Source organism: Macaca fascicularis, chromosome 11 (genome assembly GCF_037993035.2).
Source record: "Macaca fascicularis isolate 582-1 chromosome 11, T2T-MFA8v1.1".
Lineage (NCBI taxonomy): Eukaryota > Metazoa > Chordata > Mammalia > Primates > Cercopithecidae > Macaca > Macaca fascicularis.
The window spans coordinates 9,954,473-9,976,931 of record NC_088385.1 but is presented as its reverse complement, the minus strand read 5'-3'; the positions used below and the strand labels follow the sequence as shown (position 1 = coordinate 9,976,931).

Below are 22,459 nucleotides of genomic sequence, written 5' to 3'. Positions count from 1 at the left end.
TGGTTTGTGACTAATTCAGCTAATAAAAATGCTATAAGAATTCTGAAGCTAAATCATAAAAAACTATGCAGATTTTTCGTAATCACTGCAACATTTACTCTTGGAGTCCTAAGCCACATGTAAGTAGTCCAACTACTCTGAGGTCACAATGTCCAAACCACATGCAGTGGCCATGTGCAGGCCCTTTGGCTCATTGTCCCACATGAGCCCAGCTTGTAAGTCCTTTAACCCCAGGTACTAAACCTATGAGCCAAGAAAACTGTATTTGACCTTTCTAATATGGTAGTTACTTGCCACATGTCACACATGGCTTTTTAAATTCACATTAATAAAAATTAAATAAGATTAAAAGTACAGAGCCTCAGTATTACTAACCATTTTTCAAATGCTTACTAGCCACATGTGACTATTGACTATTTTATAGCCAACATACATAGAGGATATTTCTATCATTGCCTATCATTGACATTTCTATTTATCAGCTCCACCTTAGATAAGTTCAGCCCCTAGTCACTTGAATTGCCTCCAGTTGTTCATAACTTTCTGGCTAAAGGCTTAGACATTCTGGAACAAAAAGAAGTCATCCCTGCTTGCCTTGAACAAAACGCTAACCCTACAGAATCTTTAAGTGTATTAGTCTATTCTCGCATTGCTATAAAGAAACACTCGAAACTGGGTAATTTATAAAGAAAAGAGGTTTAATTGGCTCATGGCTTCACAAGCTGTACAGGAAGCATGGCAGCATCTGTTTCTGGGGAGGCCTCAGGAAATGTATAATGATGGCGGAAGGCAATGGGGAATCAGATACATCTTCATGTGGTTGAAGCAGGAAGAAGAGAGAGAGTGGTGGGTGCCACACACTTTCAAGCAACCAAATCTTGTGATAACTCACTCACTATTGCCACAACACCACCAAGGGGGATGGTGTTAAACCATTAGAAACTGCCCTCCATGATCCAATCACCTCCCACTAGGCCCCACCTCCAACATTAGGGGTTGCAATTCAATATGAGACTTGAAGGAGAATAGAAATTCAAGCCATATCAACAAGCACCATAAAATGACTGTTATTTTACACCATAAAGTTTCTGGATGACTTTACTATACAGCAATAGAGCATCAGAATAGAATTATTTAGCATATGAATGGTATAAATATTTTGTTATTTCAAATTTCCATGTCTCTTTCTTTCTTCTATCACAAATAAAGGTATATATATCATCTTTATTTTCCTCAGTGTAAGAGGAACTTGTATAAATTTTCTATAATTTTTTCATACATTGAGCTGAACTTAATCTTAATTCTGATGAGGTCAAACCAGGAAAAGTAAATTCGTCACGTTCTTTGTGTAATGCAACTGCTGCATTTCCCTCCCAAAGTAGCTAGCCCAAAATTTAGTGACATTCAAAAACAATGGAGATATAATATAGACCTAAGAGGAGTCAAAGAAATGAATGAGTTGGACAGCCCACCAAAAGATACACTCTAGGTAAATTCACAAAAAAAACTCCATGACTAAAAGAAAGGCCAATTGTGGTAGGCAAATATGAAAGGCAAACAAAACTGAAACTGAAATAAACAAAGGGAAATTCAGGAAAATATTATATGCTGAAAGAGGGCTATTTTATTTGTCTTATTGAATATCTTCTTTGTTCCAGCCCTCTAGGAGGTGGGATGCAGCATTAAACACAACTATTTTTAAATGCCTTTAATAAGTTGACATTCTGAAAAGATGAACTCTAAACAGATAATAAAAATATATATCATACAGATATAAAATACAGTGTATAAGAAGTTGCAAGTGTAAGTACAGAGGGAAAATAGAAAGCATGTCAGCAGAAGGGTTGAAATTTTAAATAAGGTGATTAGGGAAGGACTCATTGAGAAGGTGATGTCTGAACAAAGACCTAAAATAGATAAAGACATTATCCATGTTTTGTCTGGGTAAAGTATATTCCAGACACAGGGAACAGCATTATCAGTGTGCTAACATTGGATGTACCTCGTGTGTCTGAGAAAGAACAAGGAAAGCAGTGTGGCTGGTACAGAGATGAGAGAGTGGGACCAGTAAGAATGAAGTCACAGAAGGAAGAGGCATGAGAGCAGCCATGTGGGCTTTGCCCAGCCAAGCCATGGATGTGGGGATGCCCAGGTCTTGTAGCCCACTCTTCACACCACTGTGCCCAGAAGACAGCACATACAGTCAAAAGAGATTATTTTAGAGCTTTAATATTTAACTCCTGCCGTGCTGTGCTTTGTGCTTGTGTGGTGCCTACTGCCCTCTCCTGTGGCTGATTTCTCCCTTTTGGAATAAGAATGTTTACCTGATGCCTGTACAACAACTGTATATTGGAAGGAAATAAATTGTTCGGTTTTTGTTTTTGTTTTTGTTTTTGTTTCACAGGCTCATAGCTGGAAGGAACTTGGCTTGAGTCTCAAATGAGACTTTGGACTTTGGACATTTGAATTGATGCTGCAACAAGTTAAGAATTGGGGGACTATTGTTGGGATGGAATGATTACATGTTTTTATGTGAAAAGGACATGAGTTGTCAGGGGACCAACGGCAGAATGCTATGGTTTGTACATGGTTTGTTTGTCCCCATCAGAACTCATATTGGGATTTGATCCCCAGTGTAGCGGTGTTGAGAGGTAGAGCTTAGTGAGAAGTGTTTGGGTCAAGGGTTGGATCCCTCATGAATGGTTTCATACCATTTTCAATGTAGTTGTTGAGTTCTCACTTTCACAAGACTGAATTTGTTCTGGGGGAGTGAATTGTTTTTCATGAGGGTGAATTGTTATGAAGCCAGGATGCCCTTTTGGTTTGTTCTGTCTTCACTTGTGCTGCTTCTGCTTTGACCTTCTCCACCATGGTTTGACCCAGCATAAAAGCCATCAGCAGAAACTAAGCAGATGTTGATGCCATGCTTCTTGTACAGCCTGCAGAACCATGAGCTAAATAAACCTCTTTTATTTATAAATTACTCAGCTTCAGGTATTCTTTATAGCAACACAAACAGACCAAGAAATTGGGGGATACTATTTATAAAATTATTTCAGTGAATTAAATTAGATAAAATGGACAAATTCCTTGAAAGAAATTACTGAATCAGGCCCACAAAGAAATAGAAAATCTTTGTGTCTATTTTTAAAAATTGAATTCTTAATTTAAAACTTTCACACAAAGCAAGGGATGACCCACATGTTGATTTTCATCACATATTTAAGAAGAAAAAAATACCAACCTACACAAATTTTTCAGAAAACAGAGAAGGATGGGACATCCTTCTCAAACAAAGTCTCATAAAGGTTAACTCTGTGAGCTTTATTTCAAGAAGGAAAGTGGGAATCTACCAGAATCATACAGACACACAGATTCCAGGGAGGGGAACACAGGCAAACAGCCCCCATGATGACACCCAGTTATAAAAGTGAGTAAAGTTCCAGTAGATGAGAGAGGCAGAGAGTCTCCCTCTATGACTGACCTTTCCACTGGGGATCTGAGCAACCCAGGCTGAGGAAGAGTACCTTGTTTCTCCAAAGCCCTGGAGCTAACTTGGAGAGAGGCTTAGAGACACTGTAAGGGAAAGACACTGGGAAAAGGCCTTTTCCCAGACCCAGGACTGAGAGCAGGATACTGTTTTTAATTCAAGTGCATACACAGTAAATCATTTTTCAGTGACTCAGCAGTGTAGCTGTGCAGGCATTTTAGTCTTGGGCCAGATATTGGAGCACCTGCTCTAGAGCAGGGTGGGGACCTCCATAGCCAGAGTTGTAGGAAAAAAACCTTAGCAGCAAACACTGAAGTTGTGCTCTCCTCCATCACAGGCCTGGGCCAGTTTATCCTGTGTGATAAGACTTGCAACCAGGCAGCTTAGCTACCTAGAACTAGTCTGTGTTTGTCATTGCTGGGTGCCCCACCCTGCTCCCCTGTGATTGTGGTGCAACAGAGTCAGCTCCACTCCACATCTAGGTAGAAATCCAGGCATTTAGATCACTCATTCACCTGGTTCAGCAGCTTAATCTGCTCTACCCTTCCTGTGCAGAGATCCTGGCACAGGGAGGCCCTCTCTGCTTCATGCCTAGGCAGATCTCAGGCTTGCTAGCATGGTTTAGTACCCTGAACCACCTAACCTTCCTTGACATAGGTCATGGTGCAGTGGGGCCGTCTCCGCTCCACATCCAGGCAGAACTCTAGACATATGAAGCACCCATTCACTTAGATCAGCAGCCTACCCTCCCCTACCCTTCCTGTGCAGAGATTTTGGTGCAGGGAGGTCCTCTGCTGCATACCCAAGCATTCAAAGCACCTGCTCACACAGACTGGCAACCTGTGCTGCCTCACCCTTCCTGTGCAGAGATCCAAGTACAGGACTGACCCTCTCTGTTTTATGCCCAGGCAAAAATACAAGCATTCAGAGCACCTGCCTGTCTGGTTAAGCAGCCTGAGTCACCCCATCTACCCTGTGCAGAAATCTTGGTTGGTGGGGGTGGGTTCTGCTTCACAAACAGGCAGATTTCTAGGCATTCAGAACCCCCCACTCTCCTGGATAAAGAGTTTAGGCCAACCTCTCCAATATTGCTGTGCAAAGAAGGGGGTTGCCTAGCTCCACCCCTAGACACAACTCTGGTCACTTGGTAGCCACTCAGTAGATTCTCCCTCAGTGTTGGTGCTTGTGTCTGCCATTGGGAGACCTATAGGTGGACCTGCCTTGTCTGGCTCCACCCACCTTGCTCCCCACAACCCCCAGGGCTGAGCAGGGAGTTCACACTACTGTGTACTCCATGAGTCAGCCCATTATCTGCAGCAACAGAGAGCTTCTTCCAGTAAACAAGGATCAAGTATATAACCACCATGTTGTCCACAACTGGCTCTTACCTATAATTGCCATCTACTGGCTTGTAGGTTGAACTGCACAGTCTAAAACCTGCAACCAATAAATGCATAGGGTTATAGAAGCTGGGCAAAAGACCCAACCCAGAATTCTCTAAAGTCATACCGCCTAAGGAGAGAGGGGGAATGCAAAGGGAAAGAAAAAAAAGAACAAAAATATTATAGGGAAAGAAAGAAAAAAATCCTACCTTATGAAAATAATTACAAAAATTAGAAATGCCAGTATTGCCAGAGGAGGAGAAAACAGAACGAGAATTCTACGACCATAAAAAAAGTGAATGTAGTGAAACCAACACCATCAAACCAACACATCATCGTCCTGTGTGATGAGACTTGCAACCAGGCAGCTTAGCTACCTGGAACTAGTCTGTGTGTGTCATTGCTGGGTGTCCCACCCTCCTCCCCTGTGATTGTGGTGCAACAGAGTCACCTCCAATCTACCTCTAGGCAGAAATCTGGGCATTTGGATCACTCATTCACCTGGTTCAGCAGCTTAATCTGCTCCACCCTTCCTGTGCAGAGATCCTGGCACAGGGAGGCCCTCTCTGCTTCATGCCTAGGCAGATCTCAGGCTTGCTAGCATGGTTTAGTACCCTGAACCACCTAACCTTCCTTGACATAGGTCATGGTGCCGTGGGGCACCTACCAAACTCATAAACTGCTGGCATTCCTGAGAAAGAAGGAGAAAGAGTTAATAACCTGGAAAACATATTTGAGGAAATGATTTAAGCAAATTTCCCTAATCTTACTAGAGAGGTAGACATACAGATACAAGAAATCAAGAGGACACCTGACAGATGCTATAGGAAATGAACATCACCAAAGCATATAGTTGCCAAACTATCCAAGGTCTACACTAAAGAGAAAAATCTTAAATTCAGCTGCAGAAAAAGATCAGATCATATACAAAGGGAACCCCATAAGCCCAAGTAAACAGCTCAGCAGAAACCTTACAAGCCAGGAGAGATTGGAGGCCTACTTTCAGCATTCTTAAAGGAAAGAAAATTTTCCAACCACTAATTTTATATTCCATCAAACTAACCTTTATAACTTAAGGAGAAATAAAATATTTTATAGACAAGCAAGGGGTAAAGGAATTTATTACCACTGGACCAGTCTTACAAGAGATCCTAAAGGGAGTTCTAAACATGAAAATCTGCTACCAAAATAGCACAGCTAAGCACATAGCCCAAGACTCTATAAAGAAATCACATAATAGAAACTACAAAGCACCCAGCTAACAACTTCACAATAGAAACAAAACCTCACATAGCAATATTAGCCTTGAATGTAAATGGTCTAAATACCCTCACTTAAAAGAAAATTGAATAAAAAACAAAAGCCATCTGTCTGCTGTCTTCAGGAGACCCATCTCACATGTAATGTCACCATTAGGCTCAAAGGAAAGGGTTGTAGAAGGATCTGTAACACAAACAGAAAAGAAAAAAAAGAAAGAATCACTATTCCTATATAGGACAAAACAGATTTTAAACCAACAACAGTTAAAAAAAAAAAAAAAAAAAAAAAAGGACAAAGAAAGGCACTACATAATAATAAAGGGTTCAATTCAACAAGAAGATTTAACTGCTCCAAATATGTATGCACTCAGCATTGGAGCATCCAGCTTCATAAAACAAGTACTTCCAGACCTATAAAAAGACACCAACTCAATAATATTGGGGGACTTCAACATCTCACTGAGAACATTAGACAGATCGCTGAGGCAGAAAACTATCAAGGAAACTCTGAACTCTTGAAAAAACCCTCAAACAATTAGGCATTGAAAGAACATACCTCAAAATAGTAAGAGTCATCTATGACAAAACTACAGCTAACATTATACTGAACATGCAAAAATTGAAAGCATTCCCCTTGAGAACCAGAACAAGAAAAGAGTCCCCACTCCCACCACTCCTATTCAGCATAGTACTGAAAGTCCTAGCCAGGACATCAGGCAAGAACAAAGAAAAGGCATCAAAATTGAAAAAAAAATGTGGTCAAACTATATCTCCTTGCTGATGTGATTCCATACATAGAAAACATTAAAGACTTTGCCAAAAGTCTCCTGGCACAGATAAAGGACTTCTGTAAAGTTTCAGGATACAAATCAATGCACAAAAATCAGTAGAATTTCTATACACTAAAAAACTTCAAGCTGAGAGCCAAATCAAGAATGCAATCCCATTTACAATATCATCAAAAATTAAAATAAAAAATAAAACTGGGACTACAGCTAACCAAGGAGGTGAAAGAGAACTGCAAAACACTGCTGAAAGAAATCATAGATGACACAAACAAATGGAAAAGTATTCCATGCTCATGGATAGGAAGAATCAATATTGTTGAAATGGTTATACTTCCCAAAGCAATTTACAGATTCAACTCTATTCCTGTCAAGCTACCAATGCCATTTTGCACAGAACTAGAAAAATAAACTATTTTAAAATTCATATAGAATCGAAAAAAGAGCCCAAATAACAAAAGCAATCCTAAGCAAAAAGAACAAAGCCAGAGGAATCACATTACCTGACTTTGAACTATACTATAAAGCTACAGTAAACAAAACAGCATGGTCATGTTATAAAAAGAGACACATAAACCAATGGAACAGAATAGAGAACCCAGAAATAAAGGCACACAACTGCAGCCATCTGATGTTTGACAAAATTGACAAAAATAAACGATGGGGAAAGGACTTCCTATTCAGTAAATGGTGCTGGGGTATCTGACTAGCCATATGCAAAGAATTAAACTGAACCTTTACTTTTCACCATACACAAAAATTAACTCAGGATGGGTCAAAAATTTAAATGTAAGACTTTACACTACAATAATCCTGGAAGAAAACTTAGGAAACACCATTCTAAACATTGGCCTTGGGAAAGAATTTATGACTAAGTCCCAAAAAGCAATGGCAACAAAAACCAAAAATTGACAAGTGGGACCTAATTAAACTAAAGAACTTCTGCACATATCATAAACTATCAACAGAGTAAACAGGCAACCTATAGAATGTAAGATTTGCAAACTATGCATTCAACAAAGGTCTAATATCCCAAATCTATAAAGAACTGAAACAATTGAACAAGCAGAAAACAAATAACCCCTTTAAAAATGAGCAAAACATGTGAACAGGCACTTCTCAAAACAAGACATACAAAGCAGCCAACAAAAGTTTTAAAATGCTCAACATCACTAATCATTAGAGACATGCAAATCAAAACCACAAAGAGATACCATCTCACACCAGTCAGAATGGCTACTATCAAAAAGTTAAAAAAAACAAAAACAAACAAACAAAAAAACCAGATGCTAGTGAAGCTGTGGAGCAAAGGGAACACTTATATCCTGTTGGTGGGCATGCAAATTACCTCAGCCACTATAGAAAGCAGTTTGGAGATTTCTCAAAGAACTTAAAATAAACTACCATTCAACCTAGTTATACCATTACTGGGTATGTGTTCACAAGAAAATAAATCATTCTACCAGAAAGACACATATACATTCACAATTTCATTAGAGCACTATTCACAATAGCAAAGGCATGGAATCAACCTACATGCCCATCAACAATGAATTACAGGCCAGGCACGGTGGCTCATGCCTGTAATCCCAGCACTTTGGAAGGTCAAAGTGGGCAGATCACCTGTGGTCAGCAGTTCAAGACCAGCCTGACCAACATGGCTAAATTCTGTCTCTACTGAAAATACAAAAATTAGCCGGACATGCTGGCACCCGCCTGTAATCCCAGCTCTACTTGGGAAGCCGAGGCAGGAGAATTGCTTGAACCTGGGAGGTGGAGGCAGCAGTGAGCCAAGATCGTGCCACTCCAACCTGGGCAACAGAGTGAGACTCTGTCTCAAAAAAAAAAAAAAAAAAATGGATTAGACCAAAAAAGTGTGGTATACATACACCATAGTATACTATGTAGCCATAAAAAAATGAAATCATGTCCTTTGCAGCAACATGGATGCAGCTAAAGACCATTGTCCTAAGTGAATTCATGCAGAAACAGAAAACCAAATACTGCATGTTTTCACTTATAAATGGGAACTACACAATTTTAACTAACACTACTAAGTGATAGAACTGAGAATTGTACCTCTGACTCCAGACTCAGCCCTTAACTATTATAGTGCTTTTTATGGGAACCATATGAGTACCGAGGTGAAAATACTGACAGATATTGAAAGATGCTATTGGGTAAATAAACTACAAGAGAGTTCAGAGAAATTAATGATAAAAATGATCATACTACTCCTCTCACCTAATTTTTAAGCAAACCCATTTAGGAGGTCCTTTCTAAAAAGAAAATAAAAGAGAGAAAGTGAGAATGCTCAAGTAGATAGTACTACTGAAACAGGTTATTAAAAATCTATGTGGTATCACCAAAGAACCTGTTCTGACAGTAGAGAAAATGAAATCAGGCTTTCTGTCATTATACTCAAGGATAACTGTGCCTTATTGCAAATATTTTTTCTAACTGATCCATAAAATACCTTTGAATTTTGAAAGCAAAAGAAGTAAAAATTAATTTTCTTATAGGAAAATAACTGATTATTGAACTTCATTAAAAGTTTTTAATGCCCTCTCTTTGAAAGACACTGTAAAGAAAATGAAATGACAAGCGTCTGGCTGGCAGAAAACATTTATAAAACTTAATGTCTGATAAAGAACTTATATTCAGACTGATATGGTTTGGCTGTGTCCCCACCCAAATCTCATCTTGAATTCTACCTCCCATAATTCCCATGTGTTATGGGAGGGACTCAGTTGGAGATAATTGAATCATGGGAGCAGTTTCCCCCATACTGTTCTCATGGTAGTGAATAAGTCTCATGAAACTTGATGTTTTTATAAGGGGTTTCTGCTTTCACTTGGTTCTCATTCTCTCTTGACTGCCACCATGTAAGACATGACTTTTGCCTCGGCCGTTATTGTGAGGCCTCTCCAGCAGTGTGGAACTGTGAGTCAATTAAACCTCTTTTTCTTTACAAATTACCCAGTCTTGAGTATGTCTTTATCAGCAGCATGAAAACGAACTAATACGGAGACTATATAGAGAACATTTACAACTCAGTAACAAAAACAGAAAGCAACGAATCAAGCTAAATAGTTGACAAAAGGTTTAAACAAACATTTCATAAAAAGAGGTTTTATGAATGACCCAAAGCACATGAAAAAATGTTCAGCCTCACTAGCCATTAGGAAAATGTGAATTAAAACTATGATGAGATGTCATTACATTCTGACTAGAATGGCCAAAAAATAAAAAATAAAACAGAGTACCTACCAACTGTTGGCCAGAATGTGAAATAACTGAAACTCTTGTATATTGCTGGCAATAATATGAAATTGTGCAGCCACTCCATAGAACTCTAGCATTTTTTTAAGTTAAACATACACTTATCATATGATTTGACATTTTTACTTGTAGGTATTTACTCAAGAGTGAGAAAATTGTATATCCAGAAGAAGAGACACACATGAATGTTGATATAGTTTTATTTATAATGGCCAATGATTAAAAAACCATTTGAATGTTCATTAACAGGAAAGATAAATTTTTTAATGTGGTATATCCAATACTACTCAGGAATACTGCTCAGGAACAAACTACTGATTAATACAACAAAATAGAAGAACTTCAAAAACATTATGCTGAGTTAAAGAAGCTTCACATATAATAGTGCACACTCGATAACTGTACGTGTGTGTGTGTGCGTGTGTGTGTGTGTGTGTGTATATATATATATATATAGCATCTATATATATATAGCCATATAAATTCTAAAAATCAAAGAACTTTCTTATTGTTACCAAGAACAGATAAGTAGTTGCTTGGGAAAAAGGGCTGGTGAGGAGAGGGTAAACTGCAAAGGGCACTGACATTGTGGTCACACAGGTGTACACTATTGTCAAAACTCTAACCAAAATGTGGACTAACATGTTGCATTTTATTATATGTAAATTATGTTTCAATAATATTTATTTTAAAAGGCATGGTGTAAAATATGTATGTACACATACATACAATATAATTCCTAACAAACACTTATCTTTTTATGTGGCAGTTACTCATATTAAACTTTTTTTAACCCATCAGCATAGTAATAGTGGCAAGTCCAAACTTCCCTTAATTCTATTCCAAATAACTGTTCTAGTTATCTGTAATTCACCATTTAAATAGGAGTACATGATATAATAAAATAATTACCTAAATCACCCATCCCAATGAGTGATTTAGAATTGAAGAGCCATTGCCAGACAAAAGACTGTAGATTTACAATTAACATCTAAGTATGCTGTAGTATATGTTTTTAATTTACAGTAGAATCTACCAATGATTTCCTCAAATAAGTTTCAAATTCCTAATAATGTAGAAATATATGTCATAAATACATAATATTCTTAGGTAAGATGCTATTATAGAGAAGAATTTTAAAAAATTGTAGTGACCACCTTCACAATAGAAGAAACTAGGGAAAGTATAAAATATTTTTAAACTCCTCATAGACTCCTGTTTCTGTCTACAATATTCAATAATCTGTGGTCTGAATGACTTATGAAATTGTGAGTTTCTCAACGTTTAGCCCATACCTTAGCTGCCACCAAAAGAGAGGCCTGTCTTAACTTAGGGTTTCCTAGAATCAGAAGAAAGGAGTGGCTTGAAGGATAGAAGACTCCAATCGTCTGACAAAACATGTGGATCAGTGTATTCTGATACAGCTCAGAAATCCATGATATGAGAATACATAGAAAGAAACTGGCATAGAGTAAAAGGAATGAGATCACAATTTTCAATGCATTTATGTGGGCCTTGGTCCTGGGGTCTCTGTGTCCTTTGTAATTGAGCTGCATTTTCTGGAGATGTTTCCACAAGGAGAAAATTAACAGGAGAAAAGAGATGAGGGCCACAGTAAATGGTGCTAGACTGAACATAGTCATGGTGAATTTGACCGGCACTGAAAATGTTGGAAGGCCACTCATACTGAAATTCCAAATTGTGTTTCTTTCACATCGGTCCAGCCAGTCTTTAATATGTATGTTTATTTGTATCAGATTTAAAAATAAGAAGATCAAGGTTCCCAGCAGTATCATCACAATCACTTGGTTTACTCTCCACTTCAAATAGAGAAAAGCAGGGCTAAAGAAACTCCCTATTTTGAGCAAATAAAAGATGCTGAGGATTGTAGCAAGCCAGAGACTGAAGTGATTAGAAACTACCCAGCTAAAAATCATAATTCTTAACCCTGTTCCAGACACAAATATGGCTAGATAATGCAGACCTAAAAACCAACTTACTAATAGTTCCCAGATCAGCCCAATTCTGGAGATTGCCAAGAATGTGAGGATTTTATCAACTGAGGACAGCTGTCTTTTACTGACCCAGTCAATGCAGTTTATCAGTACTATAAATCCATTGCTCAAATTCCCAATTACGAATTCTGCAATTGTTACAAGAGTGAGGATACTCAGCAGGGCACTTTCCATGTCAGAACAGAGAAAGTTCAAAGTCTAATATCGCTGCTGGTTATTCACTGATCTAAAATGCTATTCATATCCTTGAGTGGACAGTGGAGTTCTTCTTCCTTCTCCTTTTTCTGCTCCTTCTTTCATTGTTAGCTCAATGTCAAGTGGAAATTTCTAAAGTTTGCTGATTGATCTTCACATAGCTGTACTGGTGACATCTTTTTTTCCTTCAATTTCTCTGCTGAGCCCCAGCTAAGAAATTTATGTCTTCACCATGGGCAGAAATATTTCATAGATGATTATGAAGCAAAGTTAAACTCACATTTGCATCCATGCAAATAAAGACGTATTCTCTTTCATTGTTTTGTACATTTTTGCCTCCTCTGAGTTGTGGAAAATTTGATTCAACCAGCTTGAGTTCTGAGGCACAAATATTATTAAAATCTGATTCATAGAATATGTAGCTAAATGAAGCTTTTATGGCTAATAGCATAGCCAATGAAGATTTATAAAATATGCAAAGACAGACCTATCTATTTCAAAAGAGTGCTCAATTTCTTGTGGAGCTAAAGCTGGATTTGGTCAGTACTGTGACTGAAGAGAAACTCGTTTACAAAGCATGCATCTTTCTCATTCCCTGCCTCATCACTACTTAACAGTGCTCACCACCATCCCTCCATAGCACCAAATGCCTTCACATTTTATCCACTTTTCCCCTCATACTTCTTTTTTGAACTTTAAAAGTGATAAAAAGTAAGTAAATTTTATAAATTCGGCAACAGCTACCAAAGAAAGCAGTACTGTATTACGTCATAACCTGCAAAACTGATAACCAAGCAAAGAAACAGAAACACTAGTTCCCCTTATCCATGGGGCATATGTTCCAAGACCCCCAGTGGATGCCTAAAACAGCGGATAGTACCAAACTCTATATACAATATGTATTTTTCCTGTATTTATCTACCTATGATAGAGTTTAATTTATAAATCAAGCACAGTAAAAGATTACAAAAATCATAATAAAATAGAACAATTAAAACAATATACTATAATAAAAGTTGCCAGGGGTTGTGGCTCATGCCTGTAATCCTAGCACTTTGGGAGGTTGAGGCAGGAGGACCGCTTGAGCCCAAAAGTTTGAGACCAGCCTGGGCAATATAAGGAGACCCTGTCTCTAAAATAAATAAAAATCTAAAAAATAAAAAGTAAAAAATTTGTTTAAAAATATTATGTATGTATGTAATGTATGTAAAAAATATATGTATGTATGTAATATGAAATATGTAGTGTGGTGTCTCTCGCTCTCTCCAGATACCTTACTGTACTGTACACACCTATTTTTGGACCATGGCTGACTTTGGGTAACTGAAACTACAGATAAGGTGGGACTACTGTGTTCACTGTGAAGAGTCAAGATTCCTCACCCCATCCCACTCTTTCAAAAAACACCAAAAAAAGTGAATTACCAAAATTCTGAAAACTTGGAGACTCAAGAAAGAGTATCTAATTCAAAATTAATGTAAATAAAAACTTGATTATCTTGATTATAAGATAGTAGATTCATCCAGCCATTTAGCTGGATGAATACAAAGCTATTTTTATTTAATAAACATATAATTTGTGAATTATAAATGTTTGTATTTTATTACTCACGCAATCTTTTTCGGGTGATCTACAGAGTACTAAAAAATTTACAAAATAATTGCATCATCTTTGATGATTTGCAAGTTTCAATTATAACTTAAAATAGCTAGGTAGCTATTTTCCATTTTGTTGTTATAATGGTATATTTGTCAAGATAGAATAGAAAATATCTCCTTTAACAGTTTGTTAGCTTTGTATATTTATGACCTTTAAATATCTAGCTATGTGGCATGTGGTCTTTCATTTGCACTCTTGACCCAGGCCTGAAGAGATCTTTTATACTTTTTCAATTTAGGGTGATCTTCCTCTCTATCTGGAGAAAAGCGTTTGGGGATGCCGGTCACAACCTGATAATACCCCAAATCGGCACAAATAGACCTGAGGGACGGTACCGTACTTGCTGGTATATGAAAAAAATACCACAGTTTTTTAGAACTTGTGACATAACCCATGACAAAGAGAGAATGGATAGCAAGCTTGTGGTTCTGAGCTGCATTTTTCTGGTGCATTTCCATAAGAGAAAACATTTAAAAACATGAATTTAATCAAAGAGATGTAGCCTCTCACTTCTATAAGAGAAAGAGAATAGATGCTAGGGAACATCACAGAAAAACTTTTTCAGCAGTCTGAACTGAAAAGGAAAATGAGGCAGAGGGCAGGAAGAGGAAACAATGAAAGGTTTGAGTATGTAAAGTATTTTTTAAGTCATTGATGGACGCAGTTTGCCAATGTTGTATTAGGATATTTGCATCTATGTTTATAAGGAATATTGACATTTAATTTTCATTTCTCATATTGTGCCTATGAGAATTTGGTATTAAGATTTAGCTAACCTCATATCATTTGATTAGAAATATTTCTTTTCTCTTTTTCATTTTTGCTATTATTGTTACATATAACAAATATAGAACACTTAATGAAGTATAAATGCTATAGTATAAAGTGCACACTAATTTAAACACCTTCCATGTCAAGAAAGAGAACTTTGTATATCCCATAACACCTTATATTCTCCTTTCTAATCATAACCCCTATCTTCATTCCAGAAGTAACAACTATCTGAACTCAAATCACATTATTGTTTAACTTTGTATATTTTACATTTGAATATGTATCCCTAAGCACTAGCTTGGTTTTGCCTGGTTTTGGATTGCACATGAATGGAATAATACTGTACATAATCTTTTTGAATGTAACTATTTTTGATCAATATTACGTTTTTAAAATTAATCATGTTGCATATAGAGATAGATCATTTATTCAATTGCTGCATAGTATTAATTGAATGACAATTCAAACTTTATCTAGTCTAGTGGAAACACAAAGTTGGCTTATTTTGAGTTTGGAGACTAGGATGATGATGATGCTACGAACTTTCTTTAACATGTAACTTATAGAGTACATGAGCGTACATTTCTATGATCTTGATCTGGAACTATTCTGTTGCCTATTTCTTCTGGTCTCGTTTTGGCAGTTACAATTTTCTAGATATTTGTCACTTTTAATTATTTATGTTTTTATGTAATTTTGATTATAATATCATCTTATTAAATTTTTAATACCAACAGAATATATCCTTTAAATTCTTCATATTATTTGCTTTTCTTTTCATGACTTATCTTACCAGAGGTTTGCTTATTTTATTAGTCTATTCAAATCTGTCTTGGTTGATCTTTTCAAATGTATTCTCTTTCATTAATTTCATCTCTTTTATTGTTATTTAATTAGTTTTACTTCCTTTGAGCATGTTTGCTGTTATTTTCCTGGAATATGTTTTCCTCTCAGAATTTTAAATCATTTCTCACAAGGTTTTACTATATTTTAATTATACCTAATGTTAAATATTTTCTAAATTTACTGTGATTTTTCTTCCACCGTAGACTATTTTAAAAATATATGTTCAAGTTTCCATTTACATAAAATTTTCTCTGCTAAAATTTATGTTTTGCATATCTGGTCAATTTTGATAAATGTTTTGTGTTTGTTGAAAATAATGTGTATCCTGAAGTTTTGGGGTGCAGTGTTTCATACATCCACTAAATCTATTTGTTAATCATATTGTTTAAATCCTATTTACCTTTTCTGAGTTTTGTCTTCTTATTCTTTTACTTCTTGAGATTTAATGTTAAACTATCCTGCTGTGAGTATAGGTTCATCTATTTCTTTTAGAAGTCCTGTCAACTTTTACTTTACATATTTTGATGCCACACTTATGAGTGCATGGAGCATTAGAATTGTAGTATCTTCATGGCAAATATAACCTCTGCTCACATGAGGTGACATTATCTATTCTAATGTCTTTTTCCTTAAAACTGATTTAGCCTCACGCCTGTAATCCCAGCACTTTGGGAGGCAGAGGCTGGCGGATCATGTGGTCAGGAGATCAAGATCAGCCTGGCTAACACACGGTGAAACCCCATCTCTATTAGAAATACAAAAAATTAGCTGGGCATGGTGGCGGGCACCTGTAGTCCCAGCTACTCGGGAGGCTGAGGCAGGAGAATGGCGTGAACCTGGGAGGTAGAGCTCGCAGTGAGCCAAGATTGCACTAGTACACTCCAGCCTGGGCCACAGAAGGAGACTCCATCTCAAAAACAACAACAACAACAAAACAACCAATTTAGTATATATTAAAATGATTATATCAGCTTATTTTTGTTAGTGTTTTATGGTAGACTTAGATATATATATAGTACATAGCATAGAGGTCGTAAAATGGGACCTAGGGCTGTACGCTAACATTTTATTCCTTGTGGGATAAGAAATGCATTCTTGCAGGAGTCCCCTCTTCCCCCTTGAACTTATATATTATCATGTAAATTTTTGGTCAATAAAATATTGTGGAAATGACATGTTGCTTCCGAGTGAGAGCATTTGCTCACCAGTGTAAGACTGCAAATTTCTCATCGTCTTGCCTTGACACTCAAACAAGGGTCAATAAAGCATCTCTCAGCCTGGATTGTTTTGTGGCCACTATGAGCACAGGACATGTAACAGAAGTGAAAAACAAAAACAAACAACAAAAACTTCTCCTATGTGGAGTCCTTGAGATGTTGGGATCTTGTTAGTACAGAATAGACTAAGCAATCTTGGCTAGTATGAGACTGGCCTCTTGAAATGGGGTGCTGCTAAAACACAACACCTAACTTATGTGCCATTGGCTTAATACTTGATTCATTGGCAGTGAGTGGCAAGAAAAAACATTATTGTTTACTGTAAAACAAGTTAGGGAGTGGCAAAACATTTGATAGCTGTCACCTGTGGTTACATGGAAGGTAGATCACATATTTGAAACTTTTGTAACTCTAGAAAAAAATATAATTGAATATATTAATGGTGCATTTGACAATTTTTTAAAAATTGAATTCATAAAATAATTGCCTACTGTCTAGCTAAATAGCAAACAGAGGGAGATGCTCTAAAAGAAAATGATATTTATTTGGGAGTAATATTGCAATGGGAATACATGTGCCATAGTAAATTCTGTGTGTATTCAGGGACATTAAAAAAGACAAGGATTTCTAAAAGAGGAACATTACATAATTGTTTTGAGATAATTAACCTTGGATCCAAGGATCAAGAACAAGGGTGACACCTGTTTAAGATTACATAAGGAGCTTCTGAGCAGATGTCCTTGCAGAAGTATCTTTTTGTGTAGGGTTGTAGTGGCCTTTCTGCAATGTTGTTGTTTTGTAGAGTCTTTTCTGATAGCTCTTGCTATAAGCCGTATTTACATTAAGAACACTCCCTTCACGGCCTTCTTCAGCTGCATTTGTCAGAGTTTTAACACAAGTGACTTCATTTTGATTCTGACAATTTTACACTACTTTTCAAGCAGGAAAAAAAATTTCAGAAAGAAGAGTCTAGAAACTTGAGATTGTGCAGAGCTGGAAGAGGCAGTTGCTTCTCAACACTGAATAGTATTTGAGTTTCTAAGCCTGGTTAAAACTCAGCCTTGGCCGGGCGCGGTGGCTCACACCTGTAATCCCAGCACTTTGGGAGCCCGAGACGGGTGGATCATGAGATCAGGAGACCGAGACCATCCTGGCTAACACGGTGAAACCCCATCTCTACTAAAAATACAAAAACTTAGCCAGGCGTGGTGGCGGGCGCCTGTAGTCTCAGTTACTCAGGAGGCTGAGGCAGGAGAATGGTGTGAACCTGGGAGGCAGAGCTTGCAGTGAGCCGAGATCACGCCACTGCACTCTAGCCTGGGGGACAGAGCGAGACCCCGTCTCAAAAAACAAAAAACAAACAAACAGAAAACAAAAAAACTCAGTCTTTAGACTAGGATTATCTCAAGGGTATGGTTGTTACATCCACGTTAAAAATTCAGACTGGATTATATTTACAGACAAAGGTTCAACTGACAGTTACTGTTCTTTTAGTTTGACAAGGTAATATCAAGGCAGAGTGATTAAATATCTGGTTTCCCGAATAAAGCCTTATAGTGCTCAAAGTATCTGATTTTAAGTACAGAGAGAAAAGCAGAGGGGTGAAAAAGCAACAAAATACAGCAAATATAAGAAGCAGCAGACCAGACAAAAACTGTGACTTGTTTGTTTGTATGTAAAGCTGACACGAATTAAGTAGACTAAAAAATTGAGTTTTTAAAAAAATCATGCTTTTGAAAGAAATGCCAACCAAAACTAGGTCACATGTGTCAAAGTAAATTGAAATGGAGGCCAGGCCTGAAGAATCCCTAGGCAGACAAAGCCAGTTAGGTCTCATATGACCTTAAAACTGATTGATTTACAAAGGCAAGCAAAAATTAACTTGAGCTATTTTTTATAAATGCCTATAGTAAAGAAAAACAGAGCTTAAACTCAATCAATCAAAGACAGCAAACAGGATAGCCAAACACTTGATTGATTAGCTATTAAGGTACCTTATTTGGTCTATCCTGTCTTTGCTTTTCTTCTGTGTCTGTCCTATAAAAGCATCCCCATTGCATTCCCTCATTAGAGCTCCGGAACCACCTCATTTTGTAGCTTTCCAATTTTGAACCATCATTTGCAAATAAACTTTTAAAAAACTTTAGTGTGCCTTAGTTTACCTTATTAACACATGTTGAGCTAAAACCCTCTATTAGTCTATTCTTGTGTTACTAATAAAGACATACACAAGACTAAGTAATTTATAAAAGAAAGAGATTTAATGAACTCACAGTTCTACATGGCTGAGGAGGCCTCACAATCATGGTGGAAGACAAAGAAAGAGCAAAGGGACATCTTACATGGCGGTAGACAAGAGTGTGTGTGCAGGGCAACTCCCCTTTGTAAAACCGTCAGATCTCATGAGACTTACTTATTCATTATCATGGGAAAGAACCGCCCACATGATTCAATTGCCTCCCACTGGGTCCCTCCCCATGACATATGGGAATTATGGGAGCCACAGTTTAAGATGAGATTTGGATGGGGACACAGAAAAACCATATCAAACCCTATTCCAGAGATATAGTTTAACATATTGTGAAGACAAATGGGAGCTCACAGACAATATGAGAATCTGTTGAAGATTACGCTTTTTTTTCCTAGTTCTAAAATTACATCTTTTTCAATGAGACTTACATTCTTCCCCCAACTCAGAACATTTCCCTGTCTTTAAGGGAGACCTGCCACAGATAGAGAACCATAAAAAATAACAGTAACAACCACATAAACTGTCATGTGAGCTGTGAAAAGAGTTAGTGGAAGGAATGGGCTCTCACCAAGACAGTGAAAAATAGAGGTAGGTGGTAAACAAATATGTGAAAGGACCATTCAGAAACCCAAGCAAGCTATCATTCTCCCCATTTTACTGGTGTTATAAAGACCTGAAAAGAACACCCACAGAAATAGATTGTGTTATCATCAACAAATATATTTGAGTTGGGCATGGTGGCTCACACCTATAATCCCAGCATTTGGGAGGCCAAAGTGGGAGGATATCTTGAGCCCAGGAGTTTGAGACCAGCCTGAACAACATAGAGAGTCCACCTCTCTAATAAATAAGATAAAATAAATTAAAATAAAATAGCTGGGCATGGTGGTGCACACCTGTAGTCCCAGCTACTTAGAAGGCTGAGGTGGAAGGATTGCTTGAGCCCAACAGGTTGCAGTGAGCCATGCTTATGCCAGTAACTTTAGCCTGGGTGACAGAGTGAGACTCATATATATGTATACATTTAAATATATGTATACATGGGTGAGACTCATATATACAGATATGTATATATTTGTACATATGAGATAAGCTGGTGAAAATGAGGTCATTGAAGCAGATATCCTGTTCCTTGCCAATTAAGTCAGTGATTAATTCCACAGTTAATGCCACCATGGAAATGTCCTCCTCTATACCTGTTTTCTCTTCAGAGAGAAAAATTCCTAATTTTATAATAATTTCTTATTTTCAACAAAGGGATTAATATAATAATTAAGGGATTATTAAGGAATTAATATTTAATATTTATTGTTTCAGTACTTCGCTCTTGCTATGTCCATTAATTCCATTGCTCATTGTTAATTTGTTGTTAATTACATTAAAATTGGTTCTTCTGTAGGATCAGGTCATATTGATCTTTATGAAATCAGAGAAATCATTATTCAAATGATTCAACTGGCAATTTTCATACTAACAAGTATTTTATTTCTTTTATAAGAGCCACAGGTGATAACTTTCCATATTCAAAAGAGTGCCAAATGAAGTCTAGTGTTCTCAGATGCAATTATGGACAGTTTTCCTATCACGGTTTTCACTTTTTGCTTCATCCTAAACTGCAATTTATGAACACATTACAGTCCCCAACTAGGAGACTAACAGGTCACTGAAGAATGGTATTGGCAGGAGATACTTGAATTCAGTAGCAGGAATGAACTCAAAACCAGCAGTAGTGAGTGAGTTCTTCTTCTCTTGAGACTAAATTTGTGTTCATGGAAACGTTTTTGCAAGACTGAGTGGTTACAGTGTCAGAACGGGCCTCAGGTTTTGCCTCTTCAAACATGTCCGTTTCCCCTTTGACCTTCTACCATGTCAAGATACAGCAGGAAAATCCTCACCAGAAGCTGAGCAGATGTCAGTGCCATGCTTTTCAAACTTCCCAGCCTGCGGAAACTTTAGGTCTTTATAAATTGTCCTGCTTCAATACTATGCAGCCTTAAAAAATAACAAGAACATGTCCTTCGCAGGGACATGGATAAAGCTGGAAGCCATTATCCTCAGCAAACGAATGCAGGAACAAACCTGCACATCCTGCACGTGTACCCCAGAACTTAATAAATAAATAAATGATACGTTTTTGAAATATACACATGATCAAAAATGCAAAAAAAATAAATTATCTAACTTCAGGCATTATTTTATAGTAACAAAAAATGGACTAAGACAAAACTCTGTAGTGAAATCTCCAATTATTTGTAAGATGAAGTCGTAGAAACAGGTGAAGTCCAAAAAGCAGGTTATAATCTATATAAACATTTAAGACTTTTATTAATATTGACAAAGGCCCCTATAAAATGCATACACCAATATAAACTCTCACTAGCATTAAGTGAGACTGCTTATAACTTATAATGCACACATAATTCTATGTAACAATTTACAAAAGCAAAATGTGGCCAATTTGAAATGTAAAATAGAGCACTTGTTATTCATTTTACCATAGTACTATACTAAACTTACATTTTTGTTTAAACATTAAGCTGAATTTTTTATATATGATAGTCTGGTTTTTAAAATTATTTCTATCTTTTTTATAAAATAGTAAAGGTATTAAATTTTTTTCTACTGTATTATTGCAAATAGATTTTAAAGTTTTTAATCTATTGTTTATCCTTTTATATTTATTTTCTTGAGGCATTCAGAAATTCTTCCAGTCATGCTATTAAATGCATTCATTTTAAATGTACTCTGCCTTTAATATCATGTTTAAACATGTCTTCCCAACGTTCAAGATTATAGAACAATTCATGATATTTTCTCTGTTTGATTATGCTTTACTTTTTCAATTCTGTATTTTATCCTTTTATTTACTTTGGGAGAAGAAGTATGTTACACATATGTCTTCTTTCAAATTGCAATATTGTTGTTACAATACTAATTATTGCAGCTTTAATTTTTCTTCACATATTTAAGATGGAAAAATCCATCTCACACAATATATTTGTAAACAGAAAAAGATATTTATAAACTCTAGAATTTTTGTTGCACTGGTGTTTCCTCATTCTTTCATGATGTCATGCTATGCCACTCCTTAAAGAGAAGCGTTGGAGGACGTGATAGGTGAGAGGGTAGACACATAACTAATTATTTGTTGGACACCTAACTTAGGATGGACAGATTATATTATTTTTATCAGCAAATGTAAACTCATCAGTCTTTTCCTTAATGACATGTGCTTCCTCAAATTAAAGCCAGTAGAGTCTTATTTTTATTTTCTTGTAAAAGTTTTAAAGAATTGTTTTCAAAT

General features: G+C 36.7%; 2 protein-coding genes across 3 annotated transcripts in view; one reads left to right on the top strand and one right to left on the bottom strand.

The window, feature by feature from the left end:
- LOC102130335 (uncharacterized) overlaps positions 1 to 22,459 on the top strand; it is a 51,140-nt gene that overhangs the window by 4,624 nt on the left and 24,057 nt on the right. The gene's annotated exons all lie outside the window — the stretch shown is intronic.
- On the bottom strand, positions 11,012 to 12,649 carry TAS2R13 (taste 2 receptor member 13). Its single transcript, XM_005570143.3, has one exon. It carries the CDS (start codon positions 12,385 to 12,387, stop codon positions 11,476 to 11,478), a length of 912 nt encoding a protein of 303 aa, XP_005570200.3. The 5' UTR covers positions 12,388 to 12,649; the 3' UTR covers positions 11,012 to 11,475.

Excerpts from the sequence above, each read along its gene's own strand:
- TAS2R13 (XM_005570143.3), bottom strand. The coding sequence starts at position 12,387 with ATGGAAAGTGCCCTGCTGAGTATCCTCACTCTTGTAACAATTGCAGAA.